General features: G+C 37.7%; 1 protein-coding gene across 4 annotated transcripts in view; it reads left to right on the forward strand.

Moving 5' to 3' along the window:
* The first annotated feature begins 9,853 nt into the window (after positions 1 to 9,853).
* Positions 9,854 to 19,301, forward strand: part of SRFR1 (Tetratricopeptide repeat (TPR)-like superfamily protein) — a 78,179-nt gene continuing 68,731 nt past the window's right edge. For all 4 annotated transcript variants that reach the window (XM_088947832.1, XM_088947834.1, XM_088947831.1 and 1 more), the window contains exons 1-2: positions 9,854 to 10,238; positions 10,364 to 10,473. In XM_088947832.1, the coding sequence (XP_088803958.1) occupies positions 10,117 to 10,238; positions 10,364 to 10,473 (232 nt within the window). In that variant the 5' untranslated portion in view covers positions 9,854 to 10,116. The remainder of the gene's footprint in view (positions 10,239 to 10,363; positions 10,474 to 19,301) is intronic.

The raw sequence follows: 19,301 nt of genomic DNA on the forward strand, positions 1-19,301 counted from the left end.
AATAGAGTTCAAGTCAAATATAAAAATAATAATATTCTAGTAGAACCGAGACATGACATGTCAAAATTCAACTTGACTTAGGGTAGATTATACGGGAGACTGAAGGTCCTGACACCACACCTCATTGCTAATTCATACACAGCCCAACTGTGGGATCTTTTGTTTCACTTTTGCCTGTATTTGGTAACATTATATTTATGTATTATCAAATGATAGATCAATGTATACTTCTGATAAAAAAAAAAAGTATATGCATTATTGAAATTTATGTTTGCACCCATTACAGTTAAAAGTCTGTTTTGTAAGTTAAATTTATCAGTGCAAAATTATCCAACTTTGCAATTTATATGAACCGCTTTACACTACATATTTGTATCACACTTATTTACATTGTTTCCAAATGCAACTTTAGGCTCAGTTTGGAGAAATATAAATACAAATATGTATAAGACAAATACATACAAAATAATACAAAGTACACTCTACATATTCATATTTGTACTCATTCCAAATTGAAGAGAACTTTTGCTATTATTAAATTGTAGGTACAATGGCCACTTCACGGTGGATTTAAAGCCACCTCATTCAGCATTGAAAATTTTTGACAAAAACAAGGAGGCATGGATTCATGTCCACGTTAAAAGCAATTGCAACTACAATTTAGTAGGACTGAAAGATTTTTCTCCAAATTGAGCCTTAAGCCCTTGATGCGGACATTGCTCCGTTCCTGTTTTTAGACTTAATTTATCTTTTTGCATCCACTTTAAGTTATTTTAATGATTAGTTTTTATGGAGAATGACATTTCAGTCAAAGTTCAGAATTTCTAGGCCCAAAGTACCTAGAGTGGGGGTTTTTGACATTTTGAATATTTATAGCTCTGTAGTGGAAATCATAAATCTGCATTGGGTCTGTTTGTACTTCTGTAGTTTTTATAAAAAAAAAGAGAAAAAAATATGGGATCTTGGGACATAGTTCACAGTCCGCTATCAGAGCAGGTCGTTTAGACCATGGCTTTCAAAATCGGACCGGATTGGACGGTCGGACTGGAAAAATCGGGAACCGGTCTCTAGTTCTGTTTTTCTCCAAATCTGCTTTTTCTCCCAAAACCATTGATTTTTGTCAGCAAACCGTTGAACTGACTGATTAACTGTTCGAAAGGTTTTGACCGTTTTTCAATTTTTTTAATTTTTTGTTAGAATAGACCAACTATTCGGATCGAATAATCAAACCGTTCAAACCAATAGCCGGACCCATAACCGGTTTGGTCTTAAAAACCATAGTTTAGACTAAACTCTAGATCTCAGATTTTACTGCTTCGACTGCAGCCTTAGCATCCAAAACCATCCAAACTTTTGGAAATCCTTTCAGCCTTTCTCTATGCTTGTTTTTGAGAATTTGGGAGAGCCCAAAAAATGAAAAAAAAATTATATATATATATATATATATATATATATATATATATATATATATATATATATATATATATATATATAAAGCAAGTATTGGCATTATATTCTAAAAGATAAGCTATGGATCATTTAGGAGTCCTGTTTCTTAAGTTGTCGGCATTGGAGCACTTCGACAAAAAAAAGACAATGGAGTACAATTAAGGCTCAGTTTGGAAGGAGTATAAATGCAAATTCATAAAATATAAATATATACAAAATAATACAAAATACAAGGTTTTACACTCTACAAATTTGCATTTATACTCCTTTGAGCCTAATGACATGAGTGGAGAAAAACATGTGATGTTTACGCATTCACTTTTAAATTACAATTGAACTCCTTGATATACAATTGTGGAGAGCAGATTTTTTTATCCATCTTCACACCATGTTCACAGCTATTGCAGCCACGAATTGGGAACATCTTGTTATTTGTATATTTATAGTCATAGTGAGATATTTTCAATGTACGGTTGTAAAGGTTGTGAAGATGGATTTTGTTAGGACAATATCTGAATTCACAATTGTTGGGGTGTGATAGAATTCTTTTTTTAGGTTTTCTAATATTACGTATCATATTTTTCAGGGCAATCATGGGTTGGGAGAGAGCACAAGTAGAAAAGACCAGTGTATTCAAAATTGAAATGGGCCGGATGGTCGGATTGGAAAAACCAGGAAATGGTTGTTTTTTTCACCCCAAAATCATTTTTTGGCCAAAAACCGTTGATTTGGTCAGTGAATCGCTGACTCAGGCAATTGAACTATCAACCCAAACAATGGTTTTTGGCCTTTTTTTATTTATTTTTTGTCAAAATGGGTGATCCATTTGGACCGGATGATCAAACCATTCGACTTAGTGACCATACCCCAGAACGGTTCCCTATCTAGTCTAGTTTTAAAAACCTTGCAAAAGACCCACTAATCGTATCACTCATGGTTTTTAAAACTGACCCGGTGATCGAACCGGTTAGGGGTCTGGTTGTCGGGTCGAACGGTCTGATCGTTTGAATCAAATGCTTAGCCCGTTCTGACAAAAAAAATTCAAAAAAATGGTCAAAACTGTTCGAATAGTTAACCACCTGGTTCAATGGTTCACTGACCAAAATCAACAATTTTGGGGGGAAATACGATTTTTGGGAAAAACGGAACCGATCACCTGACTAGTTCCCAATTTTTCTGGTCCAACCATCCGATCCGATCCGGTTTTGAAAAACATGGTATCACCATACCAAGGTTCAAAATATTGATACGCCTGATGCGCTAATACACCCACTATAGGGGCATATCGAAAGGGTCCCGAAATGATACGTATCGGCTGATATAGGTTGATACGTAACAATACGTTGAACCTTGCACCATACCATGGGAATCCTATGATTATGCAAGCTTGATCCCACACCTCTTGTTGTGGAAGGTTGCCAAATGGCCATTTCAATCACTAGATCAGCAAAGAAATGATCACAATCATCTAAAGTGCTTTAAAAGAGACACATAAGAGGAAAACAGAAAAAAAAAAAAAGATTTGATAACTCATCCCCACCAATATACACATGATTGCAATCGAATGTAGTTCTAATTGAATAGTTCGGGCTCGAATTCGATTAGGCTTAATTTGAGTTGGAATCAAGTTTGAATCTCAAGATAAGTTTGATTAGTTATTTGAACTTAAGCTTGACCGATAAAAAAATTGGCTCAAAAACTTGTAAACTTGGCTTGTTTAACACACACACACACACACACACACACACACACAATATATATATATATACAATGTTTTTGAATCGTCGTTGACCTAGAAGGTCGGATCATTCGAACTGGAAACCGTTCAGGCAACTGGTTCCGTTTTACCCCAAAACCTGTTTCTGGTAAAAAACCGTTGAATTAGTCAATGAACAGTTGACCTGGACAGTTTGACTGCTGAATCGTTTGACCCAGAGAACGGTTTGTGGTTTATTAACTTGTAACAACAAAATGAAAAGGAAAGACGATCTCTCAAATCTAAGATCTGAAATCTCTCAGATCTGAGATCTATTGAGAGAGATGTGTGAGACAATGAGAGAGATCTTACATTTAGAGATCTAGGAGAGAAGTTTAGAGTCTTTAGACTCTAGATGAAAGATCTGAGAGAGAGAGAGAGAGAGAGAGAGAGAGAGATCTGAACAGAGAAATTTCAGATCTACTCTCGTTTTTCACCATCGCCGTTGCAGCCTTCAAGCCCTCCTCTTCCTTCTTCTTCTTCTTCTTCTTCTAAACTCTTTCACCCTAATATTCCAATCTAATGGGTAAGATGATATATCACTATTAAAATACTCAAACCGTCCAAACCGTTTGACCCAGATGGTCGAACTACTGACCCAAAAATCGGTGGCTAAAACAATTCCATTTTTAGGTCAGTTTTTAAAACCTTATATATATATATATATATATATATATATATATATATATATATATATATATATATATATATATATTTATGTAAAAATACATATATATTCCATGAGAAAACCCTAGAACCACTAAGGCTATAATTGACCTGGAACCACGAATTAGGTCACTACATAAATCCAGACCAGAATCTCAATCTCTCATTCTTGCGACTTTGGGACTCGCTCCCGCTAGAAATCCGAGCAGAAACAGTTGATTTCCAGAGTCCCAATCTATTCTTTTCTTCATCGGAAATAAAAGTATTTTCACAGGATTATCATAAGCAAATCTTTAAATTTCACAGTGGACCAAATCAATGGAGGTTGAGGATTTAGCCATTGATTTGCTGCACAATTAGGTACGTGCAGGACTATTCCAGTGGGTGACCACATGAATGATTTATATCAACATATCTTCCAATTCCTTTGCCTTCTGCGAAAGACCAAAAGATCTTGATTTTTTGTTGTTATTCTCTTTCATATTTTTTGCTTAAGAGAAACTTCGTTTTAAATGAGATAAGTGAAATAATAAAATTTATTCATTAATTAGTTAAGAAATTATGCTTTATTTTTATTATTTCACAAAACTTAACTTATTTAATCATTTAAAATCAACCTTATTATTTTTAAAGTTTATTATATTATTTTAAAATAATAAAATCAATAAAAAATATTAATATAAATTCAATTAAAATAATAAAAATTAATGCAAATTTATCTAACAATAACTAATATACATAAACTATTAGTGAAATTAATAATTAACAAATACTATCAAAATTTAAAAATCCACTTAGATTCCATTTAAAAAATAATAAAATTTTATTAATTATAGAAACTGTTTTTATTTTAAAACCCATAAAAATAATACAAATTTATCTAAAAGTATATAATAAAAAATAAATAATTGGGTTGGATTTACCAGCTGTTCCTAAACGGAAATGTCTTAAGGCTCCTTATACTTTAATTTTGTTTAGCAAAGTGTATGCATTTCAAACATAATTAATAAAAATAAAATTGTTGTTAGAAATAAAATCCATTTAAGTTTAATTTAAATTTAATAAAATAGTAGTATTTATTATTTAATAATATTTATCTAAAAATAAAAGTTAATAAATATAACTGCAAAAATAATGAAAATTTTCAAATAATACGTGAACACAAAATTTGCTTGGGTAGATTCAATTTGGCTTGGCCAAATTAGGAATTTTATAAGATTCCTTGTCTTTTAATTTCAATTAACAAAGCCCATTCATTTCAGGGTCCTGACTAGTAAATATTATTAAAACCTTTTATATCCCCAATAATAATTTTAAGTATGAGATGCAAGAGTGAGGATAAGCCAAAAAGCTTAACGGACAGATTTTCCCCTTGCTTTCACACAAATTAGGGCTGCAAGTGAGGCTACCTTATTTGAAGAATTTCAAAATTTCAACTACATCCAAATTGGATCAAGGTCCAAGTTAATTTTTAGCTTCATTTAAAAATTTTATAATTTATTAACCCAACTGCACCTATTTATTAATTCATCCACCTAAATAGTATTATGAACAAGGAGATGCACTCAATGCATGGAGTAGTGTGTTGTGGGTAGATTTGGACAGAATTCTTGTGGGCAGGAGATTCGGAGTGTAAGTTGCATCCCAATGCAAAAAGAAACCTGAAATGGTTAGCCAATTGCTCCTAAAAAATACTGAACATTGTAAAAGCTTGATATCAAACCCAATGAAAGGATCTTTTCAGCTTCCAAAAGCCAAACATCCAAATAAAAATGCATATGGACCAACATTGATCCAACGTAAAAACCTTGCGGTACAGGATGAGAAGAAGAAAAGCCACATGAGTAAACAAATATGGGCACTAATAATACTTATTAGTTATTATTCACAGGAGGTGTTCCCAATGCACGGTGGATGTGCCTGTGAGGCGCTCATTTGTGAGGAGCATATCCCATCACTATCTGGCGAACCCACGAACCTTGACATGTGGCATTAGACGGATGCATCCTTGCCATTAGACCTATTCATGGGCCGGGTGGCCCAACGGACCGGCCTGGCCCCCGAACGGGCTTGAACATTCTTATAAGCCCGCGGGCTTAAATTCAGGCCAAAAAGCCCAACCCGCAATAAATTTGAGCCAGGCTTGGGTTTTGTTAAAATAGCCCGGCCCGAGCCCGAGCCAGCCCGACCTAATATTTAACTTAAAATGAGTTATGTGATTATGTCCATTTGAATAATTTTTTTTATTTAATAATGTAAAATTGTGTTTTAAAATATAAATAAAGGGAAAAAATACCATCTTGTAGGCCCATTGTTCATTTAAATAGAAAAAAAAAATACTATATGAATTTTTAATTCTAATTTGAATAGGAAACATTGTTTTTTTTTTCAATTAGGTCAGGCTTCGGGCTTTTTATCAAGGTCGGGCTCGGGCCCAAGTTATAGGCCCGTTGGTCGGGCCGGGCTTGGGCTCGGGCCTAGTATATTTTCATTAGTGACAAGTGAAAGTCCAGCCCGACCCATGAACAGGTCTACTTGCCATCCATCATCAATCACTGCCAACCGCCGCCATCTGCTCCCAATTGTCCATCTTCTTAGGCAACTCCGACTATAAAAGGGGCTCACACATTGAGGTAACACACACAGATTTAAGCTCTAAGTTTCCTCTCTTGCTTGGTCCAACCCCTTACAGCTCTCGACTAACTTGACCATTGGAGTTTACGCCCCTGCCCCTAGGATAACTTCTGGGGCCTCTGACACTACAAATTACGTTGTTTCCCTCGACTCCATATTTGGCAGTAACAATTGGCGTCGTCTATGGAAAATATCTTCAAAACCCTAACTTGCTCCAGAATGTAGTACTTCTCGACCAAAGCCCTAACTTGCTCCTTGTCAAGAATGTTATCTAGGTTAGAGCAGGGATAACGCCCCAACATCACGCCTCGGCCCGATCCTCAGTTATGGGTCCCTTGGTCTCTTCCACATCTACTACTTTGGGAAGTGCAAGAACATTTCCAGTGGCATTGGCCCTCGGCTGCGTCGAGCCAGTACTCTTATTAGCAGAGTTCGCACTCTGCTAATCGCGCTCGGCCCTGCAACACGTGACCCTCTCCCTCAAAACTTGGACACTAGACATTCGGGAAAAACTCTCGGAGTCATTACTATTGCTCTCATCGTTGCTAGGAGTGTTGCTGTGAAGGTTGTAAGCTTCAAGCTCAGAATCCGAGGTTGACATGTTAAGGAAAGAGGTTGTTTACCTAAGAATCGTTTGTAAAAAGAAGTCTAAGGAATTGGTTGTGGAAAGCCAAGGTGTCCTCAGTAGCTCATAGACTAAAGGTTCCAAGCAAATGGTGGAGTCTCGCTCAACTAGCCCCTTATTTAAAAGAAAATGTATGGCTGAAATTCAATTGATTCAATGGCTGTGGATCGACCGACCTAATAGCCCGAACTGATAGGCTCCACATGGCACTGGCCTTGGGAGATGAAATGATGCCAATAGACAGGGCTGGTTCACCCATTGACTTTGACTCAAGGACGCACCGAACCGGACCCCCTGTGCCATCTTGTGTACGACTTCAAACAGTCGACCCCAGTGCCTGTTCTATGTATGGACTTATGACAGATGATGTCAACATCCGTAGGGGGTATGGGCAATGCACGTGCGTAGCCTATGCTCGTATGACCACGGTCATACACCCTTGGCCTGGAATGATCCTTTGCTGACACAAAGGATGGATAGAGGAGTAGTCGCCACATAGCCACTGAGAAGAGCTCCACAACCGAGGCCTCAACCATACTCTCTTCGGCCGAAGCCAAGGCTTCAATGTAACCCGCCTACCAACCTTGGCCGCTACAGCCTCAAGAGGGGGGGGGGGCAAGTGATGTTGGGATATCTGGATGACTCACGAACCTTGATACGTGGTGTCGGCCGGATGCATCCTAGCCATCCATCATCAACTACTGTCAATCACCGCCACCTGCTCCCAATTGCCCATCTTTAAGGCAACTCCAACTATAAAAGGGGCTCACAGATTGAGGTAAACACACACAGACTTAAGCTCTAATGAGTTTTCTTTTTTGCTTGGTCTGATCCATCACAACTCACGACTAACTTGACCATTAGAGTTTATGCCCCTGGGATAACTCTTGGGGCCTCTAACGCCTTCTTTCTCTCAACAAATTGGACCCATCGACTTTGAACATCAGAAATTATATTATTGCCCTTGACTTCGTATTTAACACTAACAAGCATATATGGATCAAATAATGAAACCAAGAGAAGATGACAATGCCAACGATCACAATCCTCAAAACAGCCAACAATACTAACATTATAACATACCTGTGCCTTAGATAACATCGAAGGATATGTCACGGTTGGATGTTTTGTAAGAAATTGTTTTAGGGCGTATTCATGGGATCCATGCCCGTCGACACCCAGATTTACTACTCACTTTATCTGCATTTCAATGCGAATAGAATGTAGGGAGAGACTAGAGAGTAGTGAGGCAGGAAATCAGATTTGAGCCTTGAGCGATAAAAGAGATGGCAATTATTCATAAAAAAAAGAGATGGCAATTAGATATTTGGATTGAATGCAAGAAATTATTAGGTGCCGCTGCCCAAGTTGCGAATGTGGATTCGGATTTGCTAGAAACAACATTTTACACACCTATCTGGAAATCAATCATGAGTAGTGACTAATGAACACGCCAGTATTTCATCAAATTAATTGAAATTCATAATATAATATGTAATATATAATATACAATAAATAACATTTAATATATAACATGTTATATATTATATATAATATATTATAATGAAATTTAATTTCATAATATATATATATTATAAGTTATAATATATAATATTATATATATTAATTAAATTCGATTTTTAATCAAAATAATAAAAAATCGAATCGAAAATTTTGGTTTTGATTATTTTAGTTTTCTTGTAATTTGATTTCAGTTTTTTAAAATTTCAATTTATTTGATTAGATTTTTAACTGAATAAACTAAATACTCACCCCTAAACTTGATACATTTTTGTTATTTATCCAAAAACAAGAAAAAAGAGAAGACATCCCTCTTTTAGGTATACTTTAGGATGCCAAGTATTTCTTTACTGCTGTTGAGTAGCTGTTACCATTTAAAGAGGTCCGGTGGTGGTCCCGATAGAGTGATAGTAGTGGTCCAATAGGTTGAACTTGGAAGCTAGGTTTTAGCTTTATCGTGACATGGTGTAGAGATCTCGACCTGCTAGTCACGCAAACGCTAGGCACTTCACGGTTCTGTGCCATACTGCCATTTCTACTCAACAAATGAATATCATGAATTTTTGGCAAATTATCTTCCTGGAAATTTTCTATAGATATGGCTAGAGGTGTAAACTGGGCTGTGCTGTCTGTGGCCCATCACGAACTTGAACTGGTCTGGCATGACAGTCCATGGGTCATGTTGGGCCTAGGATTTTAGGTCCATTGGTCGTGTTGCCTGTGGCCTGTGGGCCAGCATGGCCCACATATATATGTATATATATTATAATTATATAACATTATATAAATTATACATATATAATAATATATAATATAATATATTGATAAAACAAATATTTTTTAATATTATTATATTAATTTATTTAATTATTGTATATATAAACAATTTTATACACAAAATTTATATAAAATTAAAATTTTAAATTTTTTGTCATTTTTTTTAAATAAATAACTTTGGCTTAATGCACGGCCCGACCTGACCCATAGCACGACATGGCTCAGGTCGATCCTCGAATTTTTCATCAAGGAGGGTGGCATGGCCCGTAATGGTCTGCAGACCAGCACAGCTCGGCCCGCAAAAAATATAGACCGCCCACCCCACGTGCACTATTATTTGGATCAAATGAGATGTTTACGGTTACAGGTGACCGAGGGAAACGGTGTCTAAGTTGTATTTGTTGTGGTGGGAGTATGTATCGTATTGGTAAGACTGTTAGAAGTAGGTAAGAGGAGTAGTTCTGCTAGGGCCACCGTATCCTTTGGACAGCTTCCACGAACAAGATTTACAGGCACGGTCGCTACCCGGTGACACTGAGAAACAGATAAAAAGAAAAAGAAAAAGGAAAAGGAAAACGAAGGAGAAAAAGAATTGAGAAAGAAAGACGGCATTAATCGAAGAAGAGCAGCAAAAAGACGGGAGAGTAATAATAAACGGAGAGTGGGGGAGAGGGATCCGATTTGTACGATGGGATCACCCGTCTCCCAGAGGGTCGAGATTGCCAGGTTCTGCACCTCTCGGAACTGGTCTAAGGCCATTCGCGTTCTCGATTCTCTCCTTTCTCAATCTTGTACCATCCAAGACCTTTGGTAATCCTCTGCCTTCTTTTCCGTCTCCATTCTGCCTCTTTTCTCTCTGATATATTATAATAATGATTTCGTCTGATGCTGAAATCTTGGATTGACTGAATTATGACTGCAAATGTTGGTTTCAGCAATCGAGCCTTCTGTTATAGTCAACTTGAGCTGCACAAGCACGTGATCAAGGACTGCGACAAAGCACTTCAGCTCGATCCCACACTTCTGCAGGCATTTATCCTCAAAGGTCTGTTTGATCCAACCAACCCACCCTTTTGTTTCCACTAGTTCTCGGCTTCTCGCTTCTATATTCCACTTCAGATAATTGGGTTTCACGGTTTTGTTTGATGAAATGACTTAAGGCAATCGCGTCAACCTGGTTTTCTGAATCCCTGGTTTTTTGCATGAATAGTTGTGTGGAATCGAGTCATAGCTTTGGGCAGTGGCAGTTTGGTCTAATTGTTTGAGCTTATTATTGGATTCTTACATCTGTTTATTTTGAATTTGGATAAGTAACGTTACTGCGTTGAGACCATAGGGCATGCGGCTCACATTCTGGTTGGACTTGCTGAAGTCCTCAACGTTGAATCATTTTTATCTAATTGCCACAGAGCTTTACTGTCCTCAATACTTAGAAGAGTATTTATCTCAAATCCACCGAAATTTTAATATTGAACTCATACCACTGTTACTATGCGATGGTTCTTTTGTTTAAATTTCTTGTTAATAACCCACATTCCTCGTAGTACCATTTATGAGTGAACGACAACTTATTGGTATTAAACATTGATGCATAATTTGGCTTGTAATCTCTTCTTCACCTGCATTGGTTAGGTTTCTATTTGAAATCTTCTTTTGTAGTTTTCTGTTTACAATTAGGTCATTTTTTTTTCCTGCTCTAAGCCAATTGAGTCATACACAATCAGGTGTTTAGGACAGAGCAGACATATGTTGATGAATGCAGATAAACCTATACCTTTCCTATTGTAGTTTAAGGCATTGCCACTTTGGATGATAGGTCCTGCCTGTTTGCCAGTTGATGCCTGGGTAGTAGTTTAGAGTTTAGACTACTTTTCATGTTAAATTAAAACGATTAGCTTTTTTTTTTTATATTTTTATATATGAAACCCTTGTTCAGTTGCATCCCTAGATTCATCAACTCTCCAGATGATATACTCGGGGAGGATGCTTTTTGTCTTTTTTTTTTTTTTCAGACCTGATAGTGACCATTTTGTATCATGGATTCTTTTTTTTCCCCTTCGTAAGGAGTCTATGAGCTAAAAAATTCCTATACTTTTTACATTTTTGATTGGTTAGATCTTTACATTAATCAATGCATTACATTTAAAGTTGCTGATGAAAAAAAGACATTGATCCACTTTCTTACCATTTTTTTTTGATCAATAACAGATTCATTAAATTCATCGAAATATCAAACTATTTACAGCAAGGAAGACAAAAACTCTTATCTTCCGAATACAACTTAAACCCTCTAAAGAAAGAAAAAGAGAAAAAGAAACAATTAAGTTACAGCTTAGCCCAAAACATTGATTCGTTTTCTATCCCTTGTTTAGCTAAGCCATCAGCTAAGGAATTAGCTGATCTTTTAACCCAACTCATCATGATTTCCATCTCTCGCACCAGCCACCTGAATTTCCTCTTCTCATTTCTGTAGTTTCATTAACCGCAGTTGTCTTTAATCAGCCACCCTATCACCACCTCTGAGTCTCCTTCAATTATGAGTTTCCTGACATTCATCTCCTTGGCTTTCTGAACTCCTTCCATAACTACCAAGATCTCAGCTCTAAGGGAATCCCCCACACCAATTGGGCCTGAGAACAGGGCAGAAATGACCCCGTTCTCATCCCTAAAAACACCTTCAATCCCTGATTGTCCCGGATTCCCCCTACAACTCCCATCAAAATTTAACTTTAAGAAGCCTGCAGGTGGGGGAGTCCAAGACACCCTTATTATTGGTTTGATCTGAGTGCAATTTGCAATCTCACCTCACTTTCTCAACATGTCTTCCACAGTGTAGTCTATAAATAGCTATAGTGATTTCAGCTACTGTACTGCCTTTATGTGGATCACAAGCCTCAATTCTTCAGCCCCTCTCTCATTTTCTGAGAAGATCCTAGTATTTCTTTCTTCCCATAATGTCCAACATACTGCAGCCCTCAAACCTCTCCACATAGTCCTTCCCCTTTTCATGTGCCTCCTGGAAAAGGAAGGGGAAAATAGGCTCTTCAAGTCTGATGGAGGGTTCCACCTACACCCAAAGAGAGAAAAAGCCCACTCCCAAATTGACTTAGCAAATTGGCAAGACACTAGTAAGTGAAAACCAGTCTCCCCATCCGCTTTGCAAAGAACACACCAATGAGGTGACAAACAAGTATTGGGTCTCTTCTTTTGGAGCAAATCCCCAATGTTGAATCTTTCCAAATAGGCTTCCCAACAAAAGCTACTAACCCTAGGAGGAATCGGTCTGCACCAAACCTCACTAACCGGGAAAGGGGAGGTTGCAGGACTGGTGGACTAGCAAAGGACTTTGAAGAAGGAAGTGCAAGAAAAAGAGCCCATGGGGGTAGGGGTCCAAATTCTAGAGTCCATCTTAGAAGGGTCCAAGAAAACATTATGAAGAAGTTCAAAGAGGCTCGAAATACTATCAAGGTATGAGTCCCTCACAACCCTCCTCCTCAGACCTAGGTTCCACCCAAACCTTGAACTGGAAGAGGAAGGGGTGATGAAAGAAGAAACTGGCTCATTTTTAAATTCAGAAAGATAATACAAAGAAGGAAACTATTCCTTAAGAGGAACATTCCCCACCCAAATTTGTTCCAAGAATTTTATGGAATTACCTGAATTCAAATCATGCCTGGCATGAGGGGAGAAGATTGGAAGCAAATCATGAATGGCTTTCCAAGGTGAAGTGCTTGTGGTCTTTGCTATGATTCCAGCATCCCATCCATCTTGTTCCAGCCCATGTATGCTTGCCATTATTCTAGCCCATAGCTTCTCCTGCTCTAGAGGGAACCTCCACAACCATTTCCCCAGAAGGGCCGAATTCGTCATTCCAATGTTCCCAAGCCCCAAACCCCCATAAATTTTACTTCTGGTCACCACCTTCTAGCTAACCCTGTGGACCCTCTTCTCTTCTCCCTGGTCCCAAAGGAAATCTCTCATCAACCTCTCCAACCTACTACAAACCTTCCCTGGAATCTTAAACACTGAAAGAAAATAAATGGGTAAGTTTGCTAACGTGGTGACCAAAAGTGTAAAGAAAGCATTCAATCTTAAACACTTTCTTACCATTATTACCTAGAAAGCATTCAATCTGCATTAATTACATCATGGCATTCATAAGCATTCTAGAAATGGAACTTGGACACTAGTTATTAATAAACAAAATCAATAATAAATGAAACTATATTTACGTGAAGATTTATTATGTCTATAAGTGTAAAGAAAGCATATAAACAAGTTAAGAAAATCATGACCTCCATTTCAATCCTCAAAGTCAGGAACCCCAATTACAAAGGTTATCAAGACCAGCTGCAGAAATTGAGACATTGAGGAGATGGACAGTACTCATATAAAATTCAGTAGAACTGACGTGTTTGAGGGTTAGTTAAGTTGTATTCATTGGAGACTTGTGTCAGCTATAGCCTATAGGTTATAACTTTTGGTTTTTTGCTTTACTTGCATCTTGGTTTATTTCTAGGGCCTAGATATTGCTAGGAAACAGAAATCATTCTAACGGAAGAAATAAGTTGGTGACAGAAATCAAGGGCCATTTGTCTCAAAGAGGGGGATAAGAATTCAACATATTTTCACATGTTTGCAAGTGTGAGAATTCAACATATTTTCAACATATTTTCACTGATCACAGGAGTCAAAGTAGGAGATGAGTTGTTGGAAACTTGGGAGGGGATTCAGAGGAGGATAATGGAGTTTTACAAAAGTCTGTACAGACTACAGGGGGAGAAGGTGGAGTTGGGTGTCCTTTAGGGGATTGGAACCAAAAAAATTAAGTGATTTTTCTGCAAACTGGCTGGAAAGGGAGATTGGGATTGAAGAAATTAGGGAAGCTTTTAATAAGATAAATGGGGACAAAGCACCAGGGCTGGATGGATTCGATTTCAATTTCATAAAGGTTGGGAGTTTTTTGGAGGAGGATTTTGCTCAGATGATAAAGGAGTTATATGATTCAAAACTTTTGGAAAAGGTTCAATGCAACTTTCATTACTTTGATTCAAAAGAAGGATGGGGCAGTGGACAAAAAAGATTTCAGACCAATAAGTCTGATTAGCAGTCCTTACAAACTGTTGTCCAAGGTGTTATCTAGGAGGTTAAAGGGAGTAATTCATGAAGTAGTAGGAGAAACCCAAATGGCCTTCATGTTTGTGGAAGGCAGGCAAATCTTAGATGGGGTCTTGGTGGCCAATGAATGCATTGATTCCAGGTTAAGAAGTGATAGACTGGGGCTGGTTTGCAAAATTGATATCGTGAAAGCGTACAATCACGTGAAGTGGGTTTTTTTTGGAAGAAATGCAAAGATTAATGGGGTTTGGGGAGAAGTGGAGAAGATGGATGTTCGCATGTGTTTCATCTGTCTCCTTCTCCTTACTTATTAATGAAGTTTCTTCGGAATTCTTCCATGCCTCTAGGGGTCTCTGACAAGGAGATCCAATATCACTGTTGCTGTTTGTACTAGTAATGGAAGTATTGAAATTGCTCATGGTTAAGGCCTCACAACAGGGTTGGATTGAAGGTTTCAAAGTGGGGATGGAGGGTCCTAACATTTCACACCTCCAGTATGCTGATGACTCGCTATTTTTCTTGGATGCTTTAGTGGATCAGGTGCTGAATCTGTTAATCTATGAGAGAGAGAGAGATAGATAGATAGATAGAGAGAGAGAGAGAGAGAGAGAGAGAGAGAGAGAGAGAGAGAGAGAGAGAGAGAGAGAGAGAGAGACCAGGAGTTCTAATCTGTTAGAGTTGATCGGTATATTCGAAGCAACCCAGAAAGAAAGAATTTATATTAAGTAAGAGAATGGACAAGATTGTCCTTACAAAAGAAATAAAGGTACGGTGCCTTACAAGACAAAACACTAATGTGCACGCCTACTAGATTACAATAAAGAAAAAATAAAATTATAGAACTACCTTCCATCTTCTTTGCACTTCCCCTCAAACCATTGTTGGGGAACAAGCATTAGTTTGTCCATAAGAAAATTATGCCGGGCTTTGGTCATAGCTTTGGTGAAGAGATTTGCAAGCTGCAAGCCTGAGGAGACGTGGGAAAGAGATGTGACCTGCAAGGAGAAGGTCACGGATGAAGTGACGGTCCACCTCAATATGTTTAGTATGCTCATGAAATACCGGGTTGGATGCAATCTTGGTAGCACTCATGTTGTCAGGAAACAAAGGGATGGTGGATATCATTAACATATACCAAGAGGAAAGTCAACCCTTGTGCTTGCTTGAGGGTAAATAGAGAGTAATCTGAAGCACTTTGCTAAAAACTAGCCTCCAACACCACTATACAGAAGTGGTCAAACTAGGCTCGTGGGGCTTGTTTAAGACCATATAATGATTTCTTCAGTTTACACACCAAAAGAGGATTGTCACAATATCCAGGAGGTGGTTTCATATAGACTGTCTCTTGTAAATGCCCATGGAGGAAGGCATTCTTAACATCCATTCAATGAATTGTCCGTTGTCTAAGAGCAGTGATGGCCAAAAGTAAACGGACAATTGTCATTTTATCCACTGGAGCAAAAGTTTCATCATAGTCAATCCCATATTCTTGCTTGTAGCCTTGAGCAATCAAGCGAAACTTATATCTGTCTAGAGTATTGTTTGATTTTTCACTGAGTAAACCCATTGGCTATCAATGATGGAGGCATCTAGGGGAGGAGAGACAAGATCCTAGTTATCATTCTCCAATAAGGCTTGAACCTCTAAGTCCATGGCATCTTTCCAATGCTTAACTACTACAGCCTGGTTGTAAGACTTAGGAATGTTTGTGGAGGACAAAAACAACAGAAAAAGAGCTATGATCGTAAAAGAAGTCATAGCGGTCAGGTGGGCGAGAAATATGAGATGATCAACACAAAGGAATTGATGAAGGCAAATCAAGAAGAAGAGAAGAGGAACTTACAATAGTGATGGACGGAGAAGAATGGCCAGTCATTGGTGCTAGAGGTGGAGGAGGCATAGGCAATGAGTGAGCTAGATGTTTCCTGAAATAAACCTGAAGTTGTTGAGAGATAGGAGAAGGATCACCTGCAGAGCCAAAATGATGCAGAATAGAGAAGAATGGTGTAGGCAATTTACTAATATGTTCAAAGAAGGAAAGGTTCTAAAGAAAAATGACATTACGGGATATGTGCAATCTACAAACTTTGGGATGATAATAGATAAATCCCTTGTGCTCCATACTATATCCCATGAATGCACACATAGATGATTGAGTTGTTAGCTTTGTGCGTTCACAGGGAGGAAGATAGACAAAGCAGACACAACCAAAGACACGAAGCATGGACAGATTTGGTGGATGATGAAACAAGGACTGATAGGGAGAGGAATTTCCAAGGACAGAAGTGGGAAGAATGTTAATGAGGTGTACAATAGTGCGGGCCGCCTCCACCAAGAAGGTAATGGGAACATGGGAGTCTTGTAACAAGGATTGCACCATACTAGCAATGTGACGATTATAGTGCTTAGATACCCCATTTTGTTGAGGTGTACCTGGACAAGATCTCTGGGACCGAATGCCATATTGTTTGAGATAGGTTTTAAACTCACCATACTCATCATCAAAGTACTCTCCCCTTGAATCTGACCCCACGATGCTTATAGTATTCTTAAATTGGGTCGTAACCATAGCATGAAAGCTCTTAAGTGTGGAAAAGACTTTTGATTTATTTCGAAGAAAGTAAACCCATGTGTATCTAGTGCAATCATCAATATACAACACAGAATATCTGTAACCCAAGTGTGAAATAACTGGAGACGACCAAACATCATTGTGAATAAGGTAAAAAGGTGTAGAAGCATGTTCAGTAGAAGATGGAAAAGGCAAAACATGACTTTTACTATAGCAGCAAGTTAAGCAAGATTTATCAACATTCTTAAATGAAGCAACAATCATAGGCAAACAACCAACAGAAAACAAATAGTCCAAGTTTTTAGCATGAGTGTGGCCCAAATTTCTATGCCATAAGTGCCACACATTATTACAAGAAGTAGAAGAAACACTAGTAATAGACAACAAACAAGAGTTTGATGAAGCTTGCTTATTTTCAAATTCTAAGACAGATAGTCTCCCAAGCTTACACCCCTTCCCCTTCAGCTCCCGGTGTGTTGGTCTTGGATAAAACAACTATCACGAGTAAACAGAACATTATTGCCATCATCAACAAGTTGTCCAACGGAAATAAGACTAGTAGTCAACTTAGGCACAAAAAAGGTTTTGGAAAGATGTAAAAGTGTAGACTCAGGAGTGGAAATAAATAAATCATCACACCTACATATAGGAAGAGAATCACCATTAGCAGTAATAATATGGTTAACAGAGGTGTAAGGTTTAGAAGATTAACCAAAGGAAGCCTCAATCATGTGGTTCGAGGCCCAAAGTCAATAATACACATGTGTGAAGGAGAAGAATACAAGTAAGCATACTTACTAGCTGGTCCAATAGCAGAAAAAATAGAGGAAATAGCTGAGGACATAAAGCTCATGAACCTTATCTTCAGTCAAGTTTCATTGTGAATCAGTTTTGTTAGCTAATGAGGAGGAAGCAATATTAGTTAGAGTTGGTTCATTTGAGGCTTGATAAGCCTTATGTTGTCCTTTGTTGGGGGGCCTAATTGGGCATTCCACTATAATGTGTCTTTGCTGTTTACAGTAGGTGCAGAAAATTTTCCTCTTGTAGTGGGATGCCACATGCCCAAATTCCTTGCATTCATAGCATTGCATCTTTGAAAAGTCCTTCTTCCCCTTCTGTTTGGTAGCCAGGAAGACGATATCTATTCCATGTTCCTTCTTTTGATCAAGAGCAGACTGAGTGAGAATACGGGTTTCCTCTCTTAATAACTCTCCAAATATTATGTCAAGATCAGGTGTAGGTTCTCTGCTGAGTATGCTAGATCGCAATGTTTCATAATCAGGTCTAAGGTGCATAAAAAAATGCTTGATCTTTCTCTTATTAAGGCGTTTCTTCATAGTTTTCACACAACAATCTATAGAAAGATCCCCAAAGTGAGCCAGTTCATATTCAGTCCAGAGGTTCACAAAGCCAACATAATATTCTTGAATTCGTTTCTCTCCTTGAACATACGAAAAAATATCAACTTCAATCTGATCTTGCTTAGACATGTTTGATTGCTGATACACCTTGTCAAGGCATTCAAACATGTCATGGGAAGATTTGAGTCCCCTCATCGGAATACTAACATCCATTGTGATAGAACCAAGAATCCATGAAACAACCTGTGCATTCTCAAATTTCCATTGTTTCAGTCCTTTGATGTCACCAGCATTGGGTATGGATGTGGAATCATCAATATAGCCCCACATACCCTTCCTTCAACAAAATATTGGATGTGAAACTTCCAAAGTGCATAGTTGCTTCCATCGAATTTGATTGAGATAATTTCACTCTTTTCAAAACCCATGTTGAGTAAAACACAAAACATAACTAGCTGAAGCAAGCAATATAAACTGAGAACCAATCCAAGAGAGTCAACAAATAAGAAAACAAACCTCTTACAGTCAAGAGAAAGTGTCCAAAGCACAGCAAGACTGAGATTTGAGAACACAGTCCAAAAAAGGAAAGATTGACTGCTGCTGCCTAGTAGAGATGTATAGAAACTTTCACTCTTCTTTTTTCTTTTCTTCTTTTCCTATATAAAAAATAAGGGTTCAGCCCCTATATTTTTAAAATTTTCTTTTCCTTCTTCTTTTTCTTCTCATGAATATGTTGCTTTTCTATACTTCAGCATGAACTCTATACTTTTCTGATGAAACTTATGAATAATTATTAAGGAAATCTGGTTATGGTACCTAGGG

The sequence above is a fragment of the Nelumbo lutea genome, chromosome 5, assembly GCF_056320005.1.
Source record: "Nelumbo lutea isolate HS-2025 chromosome 5, American lotus-T2T, whole genome shotgun sequence".
In the NCBI taxonomy this organism is placed as follows: domain Eukaryota; kingdom Viridiplantae; phylum Streptophyta; class Magnoliopsida; order Proteales; family Nelumbonaceae; genus Nelumbo; species Nelumbo lutea.